We start from the raw sequence: 15,066 nt of genomic DNA on the forward strand, positions 1-15,066 counted from the left end.
ATATACACTTAAATTCAGTTTATATGACCTACTTCAACTAAGTTTTTGATTAAATTTTATGAAAGGGTAATCTTGTCATTTTGGAGTGCAACCATGATTAACTAGGGTGCAAGTAGAAAAACTCTTTTTATTTTTATTTTTATTTTGAGTTATTTTAGGAACTTATATAAAATGACATTATGATATATTTTGACGGAATGCATGTGTAAAAATGTTTAATTTTCATGCAATCATGATGTAAAAAAAAAAAAAACTCCAATCAAATCATGACAAACAGATATTTTTAGAGTTATTTTAAGAATTAACCGAAAATGTGGCATTATATACTTTGATTGGATACATGTGTAAAAACCACGAGTAATGATTGGATACATGTGTAAAAACTACGAGTAAATCATTGTATTAGTTATTTCCAATATATAGCGATAGCTTTCTAAATCAAGAGTGACGCACACACATTCAAACAATGAACTTCCGAAATACCATACCTAAGCCATTTAAAGCAGTAATATGCAATTTGATGAATCTAAGATAGTTTACAATGGTGGATGGGCTCATTCTTATGGAGGATAAGCTTTCCTTGAGACATGGCGCAAAAGTTCCACAAGAGTACCATTATTTAAACTATCACTCCATACAAATTTATAATTAATTATCCTTGCAATCAACCAACAAATGAGTTAATTAAACTATTGTAATTATGAATTGCTTAAATATGCACCATTGGAGTAAAAATATTGTTTTCTGTGTAAATGTGATGTGACACAATGGAGTATATTATTTTATATAATTGATTACGCCAAAATATAGTTAAAATTTAAGATCAATTACTTTATTTTTTGACAATATTAAGATTAACTACTTAATCACTTAAATTGAGTAGTCACACAAAGTTCTTGTGAAGAACAATCTTGGGTGTTGTTTCTCTGAAACTTGCATGTGTTGAGTTGTAAATGTCCTACAGTTCAAATAGTATACAACAATTCCTAGCAATCCATTAAATTAAGTTCCAGAATATACATTACTCAAACTACAGAGATGTTCATAACAAAGAAATACAGGAAAAAAAATCAAGGCTTCCACAACTTCATTGTGTGGTCGTCACTAAAAGTTGCAACAAGATTCCTATGGGGATGATGAGTGACACCGATAATTTCCTTATCATGAACCTGCCATTAATCATATATTTATTAAATCCTAAAAAAATTAAACATCCTCAATACATGAAAATAAAATCTAAAATTAAATGGAGCTACCAGGCCATTTAACCACGGTATACAAAATTAAATGCATAACATCAATTGAAGACCATTACCATAAGAGTTTGTTTAGCCTTATCTTAGGACATAAAACACTTGTATTGGTGTGTGAATACAATTACATAAATTTTGACATGTCCATACACTATTTTCAGCTTATGTCAATAAAGTTTCCATAATATTTTGTGAATAAGTGTTTCATTAATATCTATAAAATAGCTAACTGAAAAAACAATTAAGGTGTTTATTCAAACAAGGCCTAGACAAGTTTTTTTTTTTTTTTTTTTTTTTTCTGAGGGAAGACAAGCTTGAAATGTGACTGCATAAAATGACACATTGAGGGGTTTTCCTATTTCAATTATATTTTAGTGTTTACAAATTTTACACAAATCCCCTTTTTTTTTAAACTACAGTTCAGAGATAGGGTTGCCATATCCAAGTGTCTAAAAAAATATGCTAATTTAGATCAAATAACATAATTGCATATAAAAAAAAAGTACTAGAAAATAAAACCAGATTCAGAGATATTTATAGATCTAATCTCGCGCTAAATCAACAAACATACCGTCATTAAATGCTCCAGTTTGCCAGATTGATAGCTGAAGCAGTACATATTCCTGCATTTAATTCATAGAGGATTAGATTGATAGCATTATGAACAAAGAATATGACAAATTCAAATTCTAATCTGGGAGGATTAGAATGATTATTTAAAAATAAATATAAGAGGTTGATTGGGAAAACCTCTATGTAAAGTGCTGTATAATTAAGCTAAACTCTGATGGTCAATGCAAATTTGCATTTAACAAGGCACGCTAATTTTAACTTAAACTAAAGGTGAAAATTGGAGAACAAATCATATCACAAGTTCTGCCAAAGTTCAAGAATTTGGGATTTTGGGTCCATAGAGAATATTAGATATCTCAACCATTGGATTTAAGCAAGGTGGATGCGAAGATCAAACAAGTTGTACTAAACTATTAAGGATTCATATTTAAATCATCAAATATAAGACATGAATAATAATGATGATAGAATATTGTGGTATCATTTGATCCACATAACCAAACCCAACTAGTGGGAAAAGTCTAGTTATTGTTGTATGGTCTGTGACTAGGCAATTTTATAATGTACTCAACATCTTTGACAACCATATTGCACGAAGGAGCAGTTTCAAGTTATCCATTAAAATTAGGATAGGGTACCTGTCTTCACCAACACAGTAAATCCATTCCCCTTTAGGTGAAATGCAGGCTGCAACGAAGTCTCCGCCCTCTCTTTTACCGGATGAGAAACTCTTCACAACCTACACCAATTGGAAGAGAAAAGCAGGCTCAAATAGTGACAATAATTCCAATTATACCTTACACGGATACTTATCTAAAAACCACTACTTAACAGTCTTATTGAAACTTCATAAGAATGGTCCCTATCCTTTTCCATCTGAATATTAGCACATACTGCTAAAAGAAAGAACAGAGTATGTATCCAATATTGATTTAAAAAAAAAAAATCGAAAACTAGACCCACAATCAAGACGGTAGATACAAGACTGTACAATTTTAATGAGAATGGCAAAATCTGCAGCACTAATCTCAATGTCTGTTTGCATTTTGGTTTGTAATGTAGAGACACGCTATACTGTTAATATATAGTAAAGAAACATTTAAAAACAAAGTTTGGTCCCTCTTACAATAAAACAACACTATGTGCTCAAACCTCTTGACTATTAGTCGTAATTACAATGGTGATTTTCAAACAAATTTTAAAATTATTGAGATTGATCATCTTCAAATTAGCATTAATTTAAAAGTAACTTCAATAAACCTCAAAAATTTTAAATTACAATTTTCACCAGATGCAGCACTTCTGCATTTACTTTACATGTAAATTTCAAAGAAAAGTTTATTTATTTGTACAAAAATAGGGCCGGAACAGGGTAAATTTATGATGTCATCTAATTGTAAAGTGTGTCAGACATATGTTGGATAAGTGGTTGCTCCTTTTTGAAGAAGATAAGTGGTTGCTCCTTGTGAATATCAAACTAGGTTTAAGCATATCAAACCAAACGGTCATTTAGAGCAACAAACTCAATCACATTTAAATTTTAACCAGTATGAATATGAAGAATTAGATATACTTATCCTGGTCTTGAACAAAAAAAAAAACTTATGCTGGTCGGATATCAGAACAGTCATTTTTCATTAAGGAAAACAATGCAGACAGCCTTAACACTAATAATTGAGACATGGTAAAACTACGTAAAAATAAAATGACGTCCAGAGATCAACTCTTTAAAGTTTACCTGTCCTTGAAGTGTCATGATGTATATTGATGAGGTTTTGTTACAAACAACAATGTGTTCAGTATTCTTGGGGAAAATGAAAACAGAATTAACAGAAGCATCTCCTCCCTAGCAGTTAAAAAAAGGAAACCAGAAGTTAGGCAAAACAAATTTAGGGGAAATGATATCACAAAAGTAAATGGAAAAAAAAATGGACTTATTTTAAAGACATACCCTTAAAGGAGGAGGTGGCTTAAATGTTTGTAAGCAATCTGTAGTCTTCAAATCCCAGACCTGCAGTAAAGAGGAAAAAAAAAATACGCCTCACGAACACGGACATAAGAGAAAACAAGACACCTGTCACATGTTGTCAAGTAACTGACCTTGACTGTACAATCACTGGATGCAGTAATAACACGAGTCCCATCGTTGGTGAAAGTTGCATCGTTCACATAAGATGTATGGCCACGAAACTCTTTCAACATCTTTCCAGATTTGAGGCCATGGATTCTATATTACATAAAGAACCATTCCACTCAGCAATTGCTAAACATTTGATTTGTAAGGTTAAAACATAAATTTAAAGCCGCTCAAAAATGTTGCAATTAAAATTGCACAGAAATCCGTAATTTCACTTACAACCCCTCTAGAGTTTTTAAGAGTAACTAAGCTAAGAGTTAGTCTAAGGGCCCGATTGATTTGCAAAAAAGCAAGTGACTTGATAACACAACTCTACCTGTACCGTGTTAGATTTAAAAACTAATCAGGGGAGGGCTGGAAATGAGTCCAGTCGATTCAAACTCATCTGAGCTCGACTCTGACTCGATAAAAATTGATTCAGCTCGAAACTCGACTTGAGTTTGATACAAACCTTTTTTAAGGTTCGAGTTCAGCTCGTTTAAAGTTCACGAACAACTCGGTTCGGCTCGTTAGGTTCATCTCATTAACTCGAATCGCATAATTTAAAAGTCACGTTTTTTAAAAAAATAAAATAATAGCTCAAAACCTTTTTGGCTTCAAATGCTCTTAAAGGGATTAAAAGATACAGCACTACGCATTGATCATAGCACTCAATCAACTCTCTCTCTCTCTCTCTCAACTATATAATCTCTCTCCTATCTCTCTACCCTATCCCCTCTCTCCCACTCTGTCCTCTCTTTGTTTAATTATAGAGTATGTATCATAAGGGTAATAAAGTAAATTAAAATATTTTGTGCTGTCCATTGCGCACCAAAAAATACTGTACAAGATAAAAAGTTGCCCAGTCGCTTAAAGTTTTGTCTTGTACTGTTTTGTCTAGTAGTTATTCTTTTGCAAATCAAACGGAATGGGCCTAAGAGTAAAACTTTTTATAAGGTGTGATGCGGTCTTACCACCAATAATTAACAAAAACATCACAAGTTTGATTTTTGTCTTACTACCAACTATAATTAGCAACACTAGCTTCCACTCACTTGCTTATTAATGCAGTATAACATGTTACATAACATTTTCAGTCAAATTAATATAACAAAACCTTGCAGTGCTGTCAAATGAAGTACTTAATAATTGGCTTCCATCACGAGAGAAGGAAACACTTGTGACACCTTGGGAATGTGCATGCTCAAGACGCCGCAAGCATTGAGCAGTCCTTATACGCCACACCTAAATTGAAATGTGAATTATACAATTTAAAGTTTAACATTAATAGCTTCAGGTGAAAACAGAATCACTTTACAACTGCAACATTAATAAGAACTGCCGCTCAATCAACAGACAAAATTATAAATATTACTTAAAGATAAAACAATCATGAACATTACATTTCTGTACATACATGCATTGGGCATTTAATAGCTAGCTTTCAATAAAACCATCCAGTTAGACAAAATTCTAGCAAATGCTGCACGCTATAAGTATCATAAATCACTAAATTACAAAGCAAGAAGCAACCATGCGGAAACCATTTCCACTCAAGAAAAAGCTTTGCATACAAGTGTATGTGATAGATTAGCATTGAGTAGCTTGTATCTAGTGTTAATCTTGTAACAGCCAGCTGTTTACAGCTGGCATCTGCACTGACATGTGTCATTCAGATTCAGGTTAACCTGCTATAGCAGGTAACCCTTCAGGCTCTTATATAAAGCCTTTGTAACTGTTTCAATGAATAAATGAAAAACAGAATTTGTGATAAAGAAGTTAGTTAGAGAATGCTTTCAGTTTCTCTGTAGTTTTACATTGCATTCATGACAACTAAAAATGCCATACCATAATAGTATTGGCAAAGAAATATTTGTTCTCTTGAGAATTTAGATGAGTTCAGTACAAAAGCAATGAAAACTAAAGTTTTTTCCCATAAGAATAGATAACAAGTTTTAAGTAAGCTGAATCGGGAATACAGGTTTTGAAATGAGTGAGTAAGTAAATATCGGTATCAGATTTGTATATATGTGTGAAACACCTGAATTTTCATCTCATTGGTTCTTTGTTTCCAAATTATTTTTAAGATTTTATAAACTGGAATTGTTATGTACACAAGTGGCATCTGTAAAATGCTTAAAAATGAAAAAAATCTCCCAAAATTAAAGATATACTCATCATTAAAAAATATAGTCAAGACACACAAACTGCCATCAATCTAATGCATAATTAATAAGTTAAATACAATAAAAATCAGGCAACATTATGGAAAACCGAGAAAAATAAGAGGAACGGAGGAGGAAAAAAGGAGGAAAACAAGAAAAATAAACAAAACAAAGCAGACAACAAACTACTTGTGTGTGATAGTTCAACAGCAGCGTGGGGCTGGTCGACAGTGGCATGCGGTTTTTCCACGGTGGTGTCTGCGGTTGAATAGCAGAAAATGAAAGGGAAGAGGATGGAAGAAGGCTTGGGGCAAAGGGAGAAGACGAGAACACGTTTGCAGAGAAGTAAATACGGGTTGCACACAAAATACACATATTAGCCTCAACCCTTTCAATTTTCAAGGGTCAAATGGGTTTCTCATACACCTTCACTGTTGTGGACACGATGGCCATGATGTTTGCTGTGGTTTTCTCCACGAACACATGTGTGGCGGCCACAACACTCCTGCCATCGCCATAACAGTCTCTCGGCACAACTGGCTGCAATTGACTGCCTAAGCTCATTGTCACTAATCGGAATGGAAAAAATGCATAGCTACGTGAAAGCTGGGAATCTATGCAATGTGAAGCGAAGGACACAGAAAAAACCAGAGAATCGAGATTGCCTTTTGTGGATGACATTTGAAGCAGAAACAACACTGACACAGCCAAAATCCCTGCTTTGTCCACATTTGTCATTTTGTATTCATTTTTAGGGAGACTTTTGAATTAACGTTCATTGTTAAGGAGGGTGTTTGAGTGAAGATCTATTCACCATGAAAAAAATACCAATTCACTTCTATTTGCACTGCAGTGTTCTCGACTATAACCAATTATAGAATTTTTTTCCTGGTGAAGGGATTCTAACTCAAAAATTTACCAAAACAATGAGTGTAAATAGCAAAAAAGTCCCTAAAATTGTGGATAAAACAGGGCGTGTACGGTGTTGCCAATGCCTCAAAGTTTCATCCACAAACGGCCACAATATGCGACTGAGAACTTATAGCAGCCATAGGCCACTCCGCACCACACAAATACTAGTGACACAATTTACCACTATTAAGAACTCCGCCGTGATTTACTGGTGTACAAAATCAAATTCACTAACCAAGTGATTTTCTATAGCTAGGTTCAATTTCACAGTAACGTTGAACAATCATATGTGCAAGCTTTGAAAAGATCAAAAGATGTAGAATACTCACTTTAATCTTTCCATCTGTTGACCCAGACGCAATCATCTCTGAATCTCTGCTAAAGTCTACACAAAGCACAGGCTCATCATGCATCATGAATGTTTCCTGCAAAATCTCACAATAAAAAAATGTCGACAGAAAATATGATAAGACTTGGGGTAAATTTAAGAAACTTCCTTTTATAGAGTCTTATGCTTATATTTCTTATACATAACATGTGAACAATAAATCATAATTAATGATGCAGAAAAAAAACACAAAATTTCATGATCAGGTTTAAATTAGTCCCAAATTGGCAACAGAGGTCTGATAGCATGAAGTTTCTTTTCTATAGTTTAGAATTTGAATGCACCTATAGATGCTGGGAAAAACTGTGTTTTGAAAACCAATAAGCAAAGAGAATTTTCCCAGGAAGTTCATCATCACATGCAATACATTAATTCTTGAAACATAAAACAGATCAAATAAAACTAACTCACTTCTGCCTGGTACTGTAGATCTTTCTTGAGTTTTCCACTTATGTAATCCCAGACCTAGAAATATGTCCACAAATCAGCAAAAACGCAGCCGATAATGAAAGTTTCAAATCCAACTATGATACCTCAATAAATCCATCAATCAAACACGAAAAATCCAACTAGGCATACCTCAATAAACCCATCAATCGAGCACGAAACGAGATATTGCCCGTCTGGTGAAAAGCGAGCACATTCCGCATGACTTTTTGCCCCAAACTAGAAGCACATCAGCAGACACAAGAAAAGGGTCAGGCTGTGTATTCTCCAACTTAGAAGGGTGACCAGTGATGGCTAATTTTTTTTTATAGAAAAGAACAGTAGAGAAATATAAGAAAACATCTAGAAGGCAACATAAATAGAAGGTCAAATTAACTTAATTGTTTAACTGATAACTAATGACCCAGTATGATATGACCATAAATATACCAGATCACTGTCACATATCAATGCAAACGCAATCTAGATCACAAAAATACCAGGTCAATAACAAAGAACCAGGTTGCATATCAAAGGATGATTGCAGAGATAATGTACTAACTGTGATCACTGCAAGCCATCGATTTTCAATGTGCACATAATCGAGTCAAATCCTTGTCCCAGTCTAGGTAGTTAATAGTGGCAGATAGCACCGTGATTGCGCCGGATCAGAGCGAAGCGGCAGCTGGCCGCAATGGCGAAGGCAGGGGAGATGCGGATTAAGGGTGCAGCAGCAACAGAAGAGATAGTGTTTGGATATAGCAGAGCACGTCAATTTTTTTGCGGTGTTCTCTTTCACAACACTAAAGGCAAGAGGGAAACTGCCATTTATCCTTATAATGTAAAACATTATAGGGGTATTTTGGGGGGGGGGGGTATTCACTCGAACCCCAGTCTTATTCTCCTCTTTGCGCTCGCTGATAAAATTTCTCTTCTCTCTTCTGCGAGCTTCCTTCTCTGCGTCCCATTTTCAGCAATTCAGCAGATCACCACAGTCCACAAACCATCGTCCAGCTTCCGCACGCTGCCAGATTCTAGTTTTCTCCTCTCCTTAGTTTCCAGTTCCTTCTTTTCTTCTGTTCTTTATTTTATTTTTCCTCATCTTTTTCTTTTGTATTTCCTTCTTGTTTTTACTTTTATTTTTGCTCCTCTTTTTTTTTCAACCTCTGTTTCGTTTTTGTTTCCTTTTTTTCAAAAATTTTCAACTTCTCTGTTTTGTTACTTCAAGTCTTGAAGACTTGGGCTTCTTTGTATCCCTAACTTTTGTTGCTATTTAAGTGTGGTTTTTTTTTTTTTTTTTTTTGTATTTTTTTGGTGGTGATTAAAGTGTGAGTTTTGATTAAGCTTTATGCCCTTTTATTGCTTATTTTATGAACATTATTGACTTTTTATTGCCAGTTATGAATAATTTTGAGCTTCGAGATATTTGTTTAATTTTACATTAAATGTGGTTATATTTTTATTTATGTAATTTTTCCAAGAGATTATCAAATAGCAGTAATCCTGCTATCTCACTTTTGGGGTAGGCCACTCTGTGCTTCTATCCGGGATTGACTACCTACGTCCCAATTTGCATAATATCCTTGTGACAGTATAAACAGGAGCAAAAACTACATCCCTAATTACACCCCTCTCAAAACCCCTATATGCCATTCTGCATAAGCCAACAACCAATAATAAGGTAAGGAGAGGGGAAATAGATAAATGAAGAAAACATGTTCTATTGAAGCAAGGTGTCACAAAGAAGAATACCATAAACAAAGAGAATCAACTTTAAAGTAAGATTCTACATCACAAGGAAAAATATAACTATAATAAAAGCAATAAATAATTCGATGGCAGAAAGTTTATTCTTCAATTAAAATGACCATGCAAAACTATAGTTGGCTCTGCTGTTGTCTCCTTAAGTAATGTTCACATGTCATTATCTATTAAAACTTAACAGATACACTGCCTTGAAGGATATACAAAAAGCATACCTTTATAGTGTGAGAAAGATTGGTTGGATACATGTCATCCACATCTTGTTTCATAGCAGCTGTTCCACGAAACAAATCAAACTGTGTTCCAGGAGGAAGTAAACCTGCAAGATCCCGAAGGAAATCATCCCCATCAAGATATAAATTATCTTATAAGTAACCTGGTGGCAACGTAAGGTGCACTGACACGATATAGAGATATGCCATTTCTTATATTAAAGAATACACATTACTTAAGAATCAAATATTCTATAAATGTAAATGGTTAAATGAAGGCACACCAATGATTTTTAATATCTGACACGTGAAAAAGCTAGATTGATAAAGAAATGATGTGGGTGGTAAGTAAAAGACAAAACTGTGGGTGGTAAGTAAAACTATGCCAATCAGTCTGAGACTATGCAAAGACAGGCTACGTGAAGTGAAGACTGAAGTAGTGAACTACATTGCAATTAATTGGGAATTTCAATATTCAAAGAAAAAAGGGGGAAGAGTTACAAAATAAGGCTAAAAGTCACGGCATGTGTATCAACAAAGTATTGTATAGCTATCAATGGCACACACTGATATGTAATATATCAAAGTGTATCCGTATCAGATGCATACCAAATATGGATACAGGATGGAAAACCATGTATCAGAACTTCATATGTGACAACCAAGCATTCTATCATTTCCATGCATGGTAAATTTATTGATGCCAAAACATAAAAAAGAAATATCTTCTCTGCTTAATTATCACTAGAGAAATGAATGATGCATTCCTATTACTGAAAATTTAAAAACTGAAATCATTCTTAGGAATTGGTAAGTTGCAGATATGAACAATGGTTCACATTGCTTAGGTACTTGCGCCAAAAGAAGAAAAAAAAACTTAAATAGCATTGCCAGGTCCACCTTGATGCTGCTGCCACTTCAAAGCCTGACCAATTAAAGCCATTAATCTGGAAGGTGGCACCACAGTCACTTCTGCTGCAATAGCTGAAAACACAAACACAGAAATTCTATTGTTAAAAAATTTGAATTGGAGAACATATCATATAAGCCCAACAATATAAGTATCTTACGTCCATCATACAAAATGACTAAGAATCATGGTGTACGACGTTCGAAACCATGGTTAATTGTGATCATTAAATGGTTAATGAGTTGCGACACCTTGTCATATTCATTAACCATCTGCCAAGCGTGATTAACAATGTTTATGAACTGTGTTAACCATCTAGATTGTTGTCAAATTTTGATGACATATTTTATTATAATCATTAAACTAGTATCATATCACAATACGATGCAGTAAGAAAAGAAAGGAAAGACAAAAACCTTGGGCTATTTGCGCACGTCGCTTCTCTTTTGTTGATTCTTGATAGGCCTGTCGCATAATAATAATTTTATATCAGGAATTACAGCTAAAGGATAACAAAATTTCAGGTGAGTGCAGAAACAAAATAACAAGAACTGAAATAAGCAAAGGGTTGTTTGATTTGGAAAAACAAAAAGTGCAAAAAGATTAAGAATTAGAAAAGGGTTATTCTGACCTCATTTGGGTCAAAATACGTTCTAACTAGAAGATGCTCAAGCCGCAAATATCTTTCAGGTTGCTCTTGTTTCATGACACCCATCACCTGTGTTTGCCTTAATATAGCACGTGCGGTATCCAGTTCTCTAAGTTCAATCATTTCTAATACAATCTGCAACCAGAACCATCGTATTATCAATAGATAATCACAATTTGGGCATAGTTACATACAAGGACCCTGTTTGGATTAATGATTTAATTTTCAGCTTAAAGCATAAGCGTTTATCATGTTTAAGCTACTTTGATTATAAAAGATACAATGAAGTTAAATTGTTTTTGTATAAGCTAAGCTAGGTTGTTTTCATAAGCTATCTTGCAAAGCTTAGTTTGCAGCTTAGTATAAGCATTTATCATGATAAGCACTTATGTATAAGCTATTTCTATAACAAGATATACAATAAAGTCAAAATGTTGTCATATAAGCTGTTTTCATAAGCTATCTTGGAGAGCTTATGTAAATAAGCGGAAAACAGCTTATGAACATGTCATAGGGCCCGTTTAGTGAAAAAAACCACTTTTATAGAAAATGATTTTCAAGGGAAGCTACAAAAAACAGCTTCTAGATAATTTCAGATTCCCATTTTCTTAAGAATCCATAACAAATGGATGGAAACTTCCAAAAGTGACTATTTTTTTTACAAAACAAGTTATGGCAAACGGTCTCGTAAGCTATTTCCGTAACTTCTTCCAAACAACCTAACAACTGCTTACACTTATAGATAAGCTCAAATAAGTCAATCCAAACCGACCCAATAACTCAAATAACTTAATTTGCAGCCTAGCATAACGCGATTATCATGATAAACACTTATGTATAAGCTATTTCTATAACAAAAATACAAGTTAAATTGTTTTCATATAAGCTATAATTCGTTTTCATAAACTATCTTAGAGAGCTCCTGAAAATAAACTGAAAACACCCTATGGACATATCATAACTATTTTCATAAGTTCTTCCAAACAGTCTAAAATATGTTTATGTCAGTAAATAAGCTCAGATAAGTCGATCCAAACCGGCCCAATAAGTAAATGAACTCAAATAAGTCAATGCAAACCGACCCAACAACTCGAACACAATTCTTGATCAGATTGCAATTAACTCACGACCGAACTCTAGATTATCAGGGTCTCCTTCCCTAGGGAACTAAAGGGTCAACACAAAAAAGAAAAACAGTCTAACAAGTGTTTACGCAAGCAGATAAGTTAAAATAAGTCAATCCAAACCGGCCCAACAACTCAAAAGCAAAATACCTGCTCATACAAATCCTCCAACGTATTCCTAGGAAGCTTAAGTTGAGAAACTTGAGGCAAAATAGCATCCCATCTTCCACCATTAATATCAGCAACAAAAGTTTCAATGCTATCAACAGTATTCAGAGAAACTTGACACTCATTCTGCAGTGTTTGAAACGTTTGATGCAAAGAGTTTTCTTTGCAGAATTGAAGCACGGTTTTAATCACACTGAAAAATCGCAACAAAAAAAGAAAAAATCAAAATTGAAAAGAGTTAGGAAGAATGGATAAAAGTAAGATAATGATGGTAGAATTGAATTGAATAGAGAAGAAAACTCACTCTCGAGCTTCGATTTCTAGCGTAGACATTGTTTGCGAGAGAGTGAATGAGTCTGTGTAGGGTTTTAGGGTTAATCAAACAATTTTGAACGAAAACGATTTGGAATAAAGGGATATCTATCTATATTCTTCTGTATATAAAGAACACGGATTTTAATCTATAAAAATAAGATTTGAGTAAAACAAAAAACATAATCTCTCAAAATTTGTTAAAGTTAATACGTAAGCCCTAATTTTAACCTAAACCATGTTGCATAATTTTACTGTTTTAACCCTAATGTTCACATCTAATCTCCTATTTTCATGAACAATCCTAATGCTCTCACCTAATCTTCTTATCTTTTTATATGTTAAAGTTAACCCGTAAGCCCTAATTTTAACCTAAATCTTATTGCATAATTTAACTGTTTTAACCCTAATGCTCACACTTAATCTCTTATTTTCATGAACAACCCTAATGCTCACACCTAATCTCCTATTTTCATGAACAAAGCAAATCAGCATAGCTTTATTTCCCCTATTTCTTCAAAACAAATCGCCATATTTCTTCAACAAAACAAATCGCCCTATTGGAATAAAAGGGTTTTGAAAGATTATAGCAACATTTTTTTTGTTAATATTACACTTTTCATCCAAATTAGAACTGAACTTTCTTTGTTAAATATCTACCACAAAATGCACCTGAATTTTGCAATCTATATAAACAGGTGGAAGAAACATTTCAACAAACAGTTAAAGGGTATCATTTACGGTAAAGACCAAATATTCGATAAAAGGAAAATTATTTAAATAAAACATTTTACATGTTGAGGTTAAGAATGAGCTATTTTTAGGTACATAATATAACATTAACATATAATTTTTACAAAAGAATGAAGTAACATTTTGTCAAAAAAAAAAAAAAAAGATGAAGTAACATACCAATAATATAACATTGACATATAATTTTAACAAAAGAATGAAGTAACACACGATTGATAAAAATTAATATTTTTAAGGTGAATAAGTGTGGTGTCTGAGGTTCGAATTCCAACATCTGCATATATTTGGGACCACATATTTCATTCTCTTTGATATGCATTGAGATTTGTTTTTGTCTACTACATCTACAATGTATATGACTCGTGTGGCAGCACGGGTGGAAAGTCTAGTTAAACATAATTTTACCATTTTCTTGACATTATTATTTAACCTAATTTAGACATAATCGAGAAGTGTAATCGTGACAGTAGATCAGTTAGTAGGGATAATGTGTAATATATGCAAAATTCGGGGTTCGAACCTGACCACAAAAAGATGACATAATCGAGAAGCATGCGGGTCATAGCTTTGACAAAAAATGCGCAATCGAGAAGCATACAGGTCATAGGTCATAGAAAAATGACATAATCTCGAGAAGCATACGGGTCATAAGGAACCAACTTAAAACTTTTTAATCATTTGAGACCAACTTAAAGTCTGAAATAAACGTAAGTGATCAAACATGCAATTAAATCTATTTTTTTTGTGGTGTGCAGGGTTCGAACCCCGGACCGTGCATGTATTATGCATTGTCCTTACCATCTGAGCTAAGCTCATGAGGCCTATTATTATTATTTTGGAAAAGAAGTTACTATTTAGTTTATAGAATAAAAAAATAAAAATAGAGTATCTTTCAGATACTAATAATTGGGTTTAAAAATATGTGACGCTCTTTTCTCGGACACTAGGAAGGGAGTCCCATAATTGGTAGAGTTAAAAGTCTAATAAGTGTTAGTCTTAACTATAATCTATTTATATACGAGAACTTATGAAAAAACATGTTTTTTTATTAACAAAGCTAAATTATTTTTATATAAACTATAATATGTTTTCATATGAGAACTTAAGAGAAATAAATCGATGCACAAGAATGATGGTGGTATGAGTTTTAAAAATCTACCTACCTTTAATCTAGCTATGTTAGGAAAACAGTGTTGGAGACTTATGATAAATCTTGGTTTGTTGGTAGCTCGACTTTATATAAGTCAAGATACTATGCTAGGTGTAATTTCTTTGAGTCGACTTTGGGACATAAATTTAACTTTGTTTGGCGAAGCATATTTAGTTCTAAATTTATTCTCA

General features: G+C 33.4%; 1 protein-coding gene across 1 annotated transcript; it reads right to left on the reverse strand.

Moving 5' to 3' along the window:
* Positions 1-816: 816 nt before the first annotated feature.
* LOC11425250 (suppressor of mec-8 and unc-52 protein homolog 1) lies at positions 817-13,128 on the reverse strand. The gene is made up of 16 exons (XM_003600064.4): positions 12,965-13,128; positions 12,643-12,853; positions 11,351-11,503; positions 11,136-11,184; positions 10,710-10,793; positions 9,813-9,916; positions 7,987-8,073; positions 7,819-7,872; positions 7,349-7,444; positions 5,060-5,187; positions 3,927-4,053; positions 3,778-3,837; positions 3,565-3,672; positions 2,465-2,565; positions 1,825-1,876; positions 817-1,169 (listed from the first exon to the last, which is right to left on the reverse strand). The coding sequence occupies exons 1-16, from the start codon at positions 12,991-12,993 to the stop codon at positions 1,071-1,073; spliced, it is 1,542 nt and encodes a 513-aa protein (XP_003600112.1). The 5' UTR covers positions 12,994-13,128; the 3' UTR covers positions 817-1,070.
* Positions 13,129-15,066: the final 1,938 nt, after the last annotated feature.

Source organism: Medicago truncatula, chromosome 3 (assembly GCF_003473485.1).
Source record: "Medicago truncatula cultivar Jemalong A17 chromosome 3, MtrunA17r5.0-ANR, whole genome shotgun sequence".
Taxonomy (NCBI): domain Eukaryota; kingdom Viridiplantae; phylum Streptophyta; class Magnoliopsida; order Fabales; family Fabaceae; genus Medicago; species Medicago truncatula.

Bases quoted from the DNA above. Each gene is read 5' to 3' on its own strand.
- LOC11425250 (XM_003600064.4), bottom strand. From the start codon at position 12,993: ATGTCTACGCTAGAAATCGAAGCTCGAGA. The intron at 12,854-12,964 runs GTGAGTTTTCTT...GCGATTTTTCAG, and splicing joins CTAGAAATCGAAGCTCGAGA to TGTGATTAAAACCGTGCTTC. The intron at 7,873-7,986 runs GTATGCCTAGTT...ACATATTTCTAG, and splicing joins CGATTGATGGGTTTATTGAG to GTCTGGGATTACATAAGTGG.